The sequence below is a fragment of the Microchirus variegatus genome (genome assembly GCF_963457635.1).
Source record: "Microchirus variegatus genome assembly, chromosome: 10".
In the NCBI taxonomy this organism is placed as follows: domain Eukaryota; kingdom Metazoa; phylum Chordata; class Actinopteri; order Pleuronectiformes; family Soleidae; genus Microchirus; species Microchirus variegatus.
In genome coordinates, this window is record NC_139811.1 from 29,194,720 (window position 1) to 29,202,198 (window position 7,479).

The following is a 7,479-nucleotide window of genomic DNA, read 5'->3' on the forward strand; positions in this document are numbered from 1 at the left end:
AGGGAAAGTGATAGGGCTATTCATAAGATAAGATCAGGCACTGACACGCCCATCACTTCGCACAATGATATTAATAATGCATTTCGCCAATATTATGAAGTTCTATACAGCTCCCAGGCACATGCACCTGAGGCTATGAAACAGTTCCTAGATGCATGTCAATTACCAACACTGTCGGAGAGTGATCAGAATTCCTTAGGAATAGAAATTACAGAAGGAGACATAAGGAAAACGATCAATTCCCTGAAGAATGGCAAAAGCCCGGGACCAGACGGATTATGCAACGAGTTTTATAAAAAATTTGGCAATACAATAGCTTAATTTCTCCTCAGGATGTATAAGAAGTCCTTGGAGGATGGCAAATTACCGGCAACACTCAATGAGGCTACAATAACGCTTATTCCGAAGAAGGGGAAGGACTTAGAGCAGGTGGGCTCATATAGACCAGTGTCATTGTTAAACTCTGATTTTAAAATCTTGGCTAAAACTCTGGCTTCAAGACTCAATCCTCTTGTAACTAAATTGATACATCCGGATCAGACCGGTTTTATCCCAGGCAGACACCTATTTCATAATGTTAGACGCCTACTTAATATTCTGTACTCCCCCAGACGTCCAACGGAAGATCTGTTCATTCTGAGTTTAGATGCCGAAAAGGCTTTTGATTGTGTAGAATTCCCATATTTATATGCGGTATTAGGAAAGTTTGGGCTTGGAACAAGATTTATCTCGTGGATAAAATTGCTTTACTCCAATCCTAGTGCCAGAGTTCTCACTAATCAGACAATGTCAGGGACAATCAACCTACATAGAGGCACTAGACAGGGGTGCCCTCTCAGCCCCTTGTTGTTTGCACTGGCACTCGAACCCTTAGCGGCGACCATTCGTGCAAATAAGGAGATCCGTGGTTATGATACAGATTACACCTCAAATAAAATATCGCTGTATGCGGACGACATTTTGACCTTTATCACAGTGCCACAAACTTCAATGCCTCTTTTACTGGAGACAATTGATCTATTTAGCTCGTTTTCCGGATACAAAGTGAACTGGGCAAAAAGTGAGCTGATGCCAGTGCGATGTAGTGACCTTGGCACACTAGAACGAACCCCATTCAGATTGGCATGGGAGAAGTTTACATATTTGGGGTTAGAAATTACAAAGAAATATAATAAACTATTTGACGCTAACTATATGACTATATTAAATAAGTTTAAAAACAAATTTGAGTTCTGGAAAACCCTCCCTATTTCCTTGATAGGTAGAGTAAATGCAATTAAAATGGTCTGTCTCCCTCAGTTACTGTACCTCTTTCAAAACTTACCCATCTTCCTTAGTAAAACCTACTTTAAAAAACTAGACTCTATAACTCTTTCATTTATCTGGAATGATAAAACGCATAGGATCAGAAAGGGGCACCTGTGCAAGAGTAAAACAAATGGTGGGTTGGCCCTCCCAGATTTTGTGAGGTACTATTGGGCAGCAAATATTCGGTGCATCTCCTACTGGCTGGATGAGACAGCTGTGCTCGCCAGCTGGCTGGACATGGAATGGGAGGATTGTGTTCCCTTTTCGATTGGTGCTATTGTGATGTCTCCCATCCGCCTTAAAAAATCACATTATCGCTATAACCCTGTAATACACAGCACTATTCAGATCTGGAGACAAATATCAAGGCAACTCAAACTCAGGAAGCTATCCTTCACACTCCCAATATCAGCAAACCCATCATTCACTCCTTCTATAATAGATGGAGGCTTCGATAGGTGGAAAGAGCTTGGACTGCACAGTGTGGGAGATCTGTATGTTAAGGGCTCATTTGTGTCATTTCAACGACTACAAGAGAAATATGGTCTGTCAAAAAGCGAATTTTTTAGATACCTCCAAGTTAGACATTTTATAAGGACGCACCTGGATCATTTTGAAAACGCCACCCCTGACAAACTAGACAGGTGTCTCAGAGACTGTTCAATGGAGAGGAATGCAATTTCAGTTATATACGATTTACTTCAGGAGCTAGACCCGGTGGACATGGAACACATAAAGGAAGGTTGGGAGGAAGAGTTGGGTATGGGAATAGCGGAAGATGTATGGAAGGAAAGTTTGAGTTATGTCAACACTTGCTCCCTGAATGCTAGACACTGTTTGATCCAGTTTAAAACTCTGCATAGGCTGCATTACTCAAGAGTAAAATTACATAGAATCTTCCCAGAAACATCGCCCATCTGTGAAAAATTTAATCAAACGGAGGCAAACCTACTTCACAGTTATATACTATGCCCCAAATTAGAGAGTTTCTGGACAGCAGTGTTTTCTTTTCTCTCAAAGGTCTTCAAGACTACATTAAGGCCAGATCCACTCTTGGTCATACTAGGGACATCAGAGAGCACTAGGAACCTGCAGAATATGCAACGTCGCCTTCTATCCTACGGTCTCCTTTGTGGGAAAAAACTAGTTCTCCTCCATTGGAAAAAGAAGGAGGCACCAACTTTTAAAGCATGGTTGACTGCACTGACTGATACCTTACATCTGGAAAGGATTCGTTATTCTCTTGGTGACAGATTGAAGGACTTTGAGAGGATGTGGCACCCAATTATTTCTTTTCTGAAACAGGATGCATCATGAACCTGAGTAGCACTTGGTGGGTGGGACGGGGTGGGACAGGGAGGGACTTATGCACTTTACTTTATTTTAATTATTAATTTTTGTATATTTTTTTTTTATTCTCTCTCCCAGCTTTATTTTCATTCAGTCACATACTTGTGACATCTTTGTGTTGCTTTTGTTACAAAAAATGAGGCATTGTATAAACCGAGATGGTTGTATTTTTGATATGCTGTCTGCTTCACAATAAAAATATTTGAAATATAACTTCCGATATCGTTAGAGGATCAGTTCCCAGAATCTTCTCGCGAAAACACGAGGATTCTGAGTGACTGGACGCTCTGGCGGTCATCCAGGATTCATAGAACCGTAGTTACATTCGTAACTTTTGTTCTATTTCATCCTTACTGACCGCCAGAGGCGGTGCCTAAAGCACTGGATGACTCATACCAACAAGGTCACAAAGAATCCAACACCCACCTCACTCATCAGAGACAGCAGAGCTCGGACGTAGGATCACATCCATCGGATGGGGAGCGGCGACGTTGACGCGAAAAAACCGTGCGAATGTGCCAGGCGATGTCCATGATGCCGCAGCACAGATTGACTCCAATGGCCCCCCTCTCAGCACCGCCCATGTGTGTCGTGGAAGGTTGGTGAAGAAGAGTGACGTGAATGGAGCAGTGACGAGGGCGATCAAAGCCATCATGAAAGGAGGGAGTTATGGATCTGAGCGATCATGAAAGGAGGGAGTTTACAGAGCCGTGTGGACTCAAAAAGGACCCGCTGTGAGAGCTGCATTTCTCCGTCGCGAGGTCTCAACTGACGAATCTTGTAAATAAGTTGTTATTTTGCCATCAAAAGCCCTTTCTGATTGTTGAGAACACACACAAACACACATGAACATATATACATAGGGAAAAGGTTTTTTGTCAGATGTAAAAGTTGCAGTGAAGGATCAACTTGAGCCTGTTGCAGAGAGATTGACAGGCTCAGCAGTAGATGGGAAAGGGAGTTTCCAATACGACCCATTCGTGCTGCAGCATCATAGGCCTTAGAGAGAAGGTCGTATGTGTCCCTGCATTGTAGCCGGGGACATCTGCCATCCGGCCTCAAGGCCTCATCAGGAGCTAAAACGAGGGAGGCAGTGGCAGGCTCAACCGATGGCATACGCCCCAGCCCAAACTGTGCTGCATCCTGCATGGCAGCTAACCCTAGATTTCCACTGGACGCGGAACGGCCGCAGAACGGCAGCGGCGAGGTCACCGTTGCAAATCGCTTCCATTCTAATCAATGAGAGCATTTCCACCAGACGCGCTGGGAGCGTCTCAGCAGCGTCCCAGAAGCGGCTCCCCACAGAGCTATCGATAGGTAGCAGTTCTATTTTTGCCGTTGCCGCTGCTGAACCTCGTAAATTCCAACAGAGCAGATTGCACCAGACAGGAAAAGCGACACAGAATCAAAGTAAAACATTTCCGCCCCCCTTTCAAAATAAAACACAATATGCAGGTCATATAGCCTGTCACAACTTCACATCAACATTACGTCGTGACCAGTGCTACCAGGTAAACAGTCAATTAATCCGAGCGTCTCGGAGAGTCATAATGTACGACGAGAGACTGGTTGTTGAAGTGGAGAAACTAAATAATTTATGACACCATATCAACAGTTCTTCCACGTCGGAGAATGAAAAGAAGCTGTGTTGTTGCTGTTTCCTTTATACACACAGTCTATCACTGGATCTCGCGAACTTGTGTCCGTTCGAGATTATCGCACGATTTTCCGTGAATACCACTGGCTCCCAAGGCTCCCAAGAGGCCTCCCCCAATGTGTGGGAGGCATCGTACTCGGTAACAGCCTCATGGAAGAGACCAGATGAAGCGGCCAGTGATAAGGCATCATCAAGCAGAGGCACATTCTCCGAGGGAGGGCCAGGCTGTAGCCCAGCCAGCACCCCACTAGTCCCAGGCTGAAGGGCAAGGAGGAGCGACTTCATCTGCTCCATGTCGGCCGCCAAACTGTCCACCTTGGAGGACAGCCCGCCCCTCCCCTTTTTTTCGGGCTGATGTGGGGGGAGACCGGTTAAGGTAGAAAGGTTGTCAGCCGTTGCCCAAGGCTCCATCTCCGCCAACCTAGCCACCCTGAGCCCCCAGGGCAGGAGGCCACAGTTCATGCAGGCGCTGTCAGTGAGGCCCTCCCTCAAATGCTCGAGACCGAGGCAAGGAGGGCAGTGGTCATGATCGTCCTCGGGATCAAGAGGAGCCGCACAGGCGACACAAGGATGGGCCATCACGAAGGCAGCCGAAGCAGCGTTGCTGGGAATGAGAGCGAACACACTACCTCCATCAGCAAACAACAATTTTATTTTTTAAACCAATGGCAATAAGGCAGTGCGCGCTGGGAGCAGTAGCGAATACACTGCCTTCACCAGCAATCGGAGGTGAGTGAAAGTATAGTAACCAGGCCAAGCGCACACGCTGTCGGCAACAGAATATAAATAAATTATAGCGTTACCGGGAGCGGAAACGAAAACACTACCGTCACAGGTAAGGTCAAATAAATAAATAAAGCAGTAGCCTAGAACGGCTAACGCAAAATCAATATTGCAACGAGCACTGGGAGCGAGAGCGAATACCGTCCCAGTAAGATACACAAAGCAAAGCGGTGTTTAGAACCGAGCAAAGCTAACGACTAACACACCAACAATAAACACACAAACCTGACTCTCTTCTGTCGTCTGGTCTCAGATGATCAGCTGGCCACAGCCTCTGGAGGACGGGTTCCCCGCGGCTCCGACTGTCGGCTGCAAACTAAGTTTCCTATTCCTTTCTCTCAGCACAAAGTGCAAGACGGTACATGCACAGTGAGAAGATGAAAGGAACTGATCCTCTAACGACACCGGAAGTTATAGCCTTCTCGGTGTCACATGGAGGGTCACAGGTGACTATGTTGGTATTAGGTACTCGAAATGCGCATCCCAGTTGACTGGGAGTTTCACAGCAATTCTCAGGGACGATAACTGCCGCAAGTCCCACTTTTCATGCAGTGACTACCAGTGTTTGGACACAACACAAAGTAAAGGCAAAAGGGCCAACACTTTAATAAATAAAATGAGATGGTGTGTGTAAAATGAGATGGTTTTGGCTGGTAGTGTAGAAATACGAGAGAAACAAATTAAAATATGAAGCTTTAAAAGAAGTAGGGAGAACTTTTTTTTCTGCTGCTGCAACAAGTGAATTTACCCAGAGTGGGATCAATAAAGTCTAATCTAATTAAAAATGTGCCAATATAAACATGAGTTGTGTCCTTTTGTTTGTTCATCACATCAAGAGAAACTGAGGAACTGTATGAAAGGCAGAACCACAATAGCAAGCATCCATGTGCTTGGTGTATAATCTGTTTCTCACTGCTTGTCAGGTGCAGCTGCTGCTTCTCCTTGAATGATGCCTCGTATCTTTTGAGCATCTGACTGCAGAGATTCATCGTCAGGGTAAATCTTCAGAGCAGCTTCATAGTCCTGCAGCCCTTCTACATAGAGCTGCAACACACAGAACGCCACTCCTCTGCGGACGTGAACTCTGGCTCTGGCCGCTGCGTTGGCAGCCACAGGAGGAGTCAACAGGTCGAGAGCCTGAGAGGAATCCTCGATGGCCTTGTCCAGGTTCCCTAACTTCAGATGACATGCCGCTCTGTTTGAGAACAGAGCGGACATTTTTCTGTTGAGCCTAATGGCCAAGCTGTAAACATTCAATGCACTCAGATAATCCCCCTTTGTAAAACAGTTGTCTCCTTTGTCCTTCAGCCAGTCAGGGTTCCTTTCTTCCTCTTTCAGCCCCTTCAGTTCTTCAGCATCTGCTGTGAGTATGTGTCTGGCTTCCGCTTGTTTTCTCAGCCACTCTTCCTCCTCCTGCACTTTTGATTCCCTGAGTGGTGTTGAGAAAGCTCGTGGTGTAAATGTGACTTGAATATTTCCCGGGCATCTCAGAGCAGGAGGATCCACCTTTTGTTTCTTGCACTTAGCCGCTGTGCTTCCTCTTTTATTGAGTTGTACATTTCTACTTCTCGATTCCTCTCTCATGAACTTCACATTGTTTTCATCCTCTTCTGTTTTGTTGCAGCTTGGCTGCCACGCCTCCAGTACTGCTGTGGTTCTCTCGCATTCAGCGTCCTTCATCTTCCTGATCTTTATTGCTTCCTCTCTTTCCAGCTTCATCATTGTCTCAATTAAATAGGTATCCTCGGCTCTCTTTTTCTCAGCCTTGGATTGGGACTCTGACACAAGCTTTTCCTGATGTTTCAGTAGTGCTTGTTGTCTGATCTGCTTCTTTGTTTCTTTATCACATGAGGTCATCATCAGTTGCTCCCACATTATATTGGTTCTCTTTTGCAAACTAAGGATTGCAGCTCCATTTCCGACCTTTGAGGTGCTTCTATCATTGTCTATGGGTTCAAACAGGAATATTTCAAACAGGAATGGAGGGTAGTGCACCTTCAGGTATTCATCTGAAGAGATGATGTCCACCTTCCCAACTTTGGCTCCTTTTAGAGGCACATTAATGTGCACCATTGTTTCTGTTTGTGTCCACGAGTAGTCAGTCACGAGCAAAGGCATGTTAGTATTGATCTGTTTACTATATCTATTGAATGAAAGACATAAACCTTGTTGCTGACGGTTGTTTTTAAGTCAAAGGTTTCGGCTCAATGATTCAGTGATTGCAACTTTAATCATTTTGTCAGAGTACTCCAATGCTGCCCTCTACAGTCAATTCTCATCTGGTGTTTTCAGCAGGTGACATCATGTCAGTGGTAGAATGAAATCTATCAAAGCCAAATGCTCTTTCCTTTGATTCAATTTCAAAGTTAAAAATGGTTGAA

The 7,479-nt window shown here is 45.1% G+C and overlaps 1 protein-coding gene across 1 annotated transcript; it reads right to left on the reverse strand.

Annotated features, from left to right (window-relative positions):
• Positions 1-6,007: 6,007 nt before the first annotated feature.
• Positions 6,008-7,216, reverse strand: LOC310932589 (dynein axonemal assembly factor 4-like; the record flags this gene model as incomplete). Its single annotated transcript, XM_083895915.1, has 1 exon — positions 6,008-7,216. The coding sequence occupies one exon, from the start codon at positions 7,214-7,216 to the stop codon at positions 6,008-6,010; it is 1,209 nt and encodes a 402-aa protein (XP_083752041.1).
• Positions 7,217-7,479: the final 263 nt, after the last annotated feature.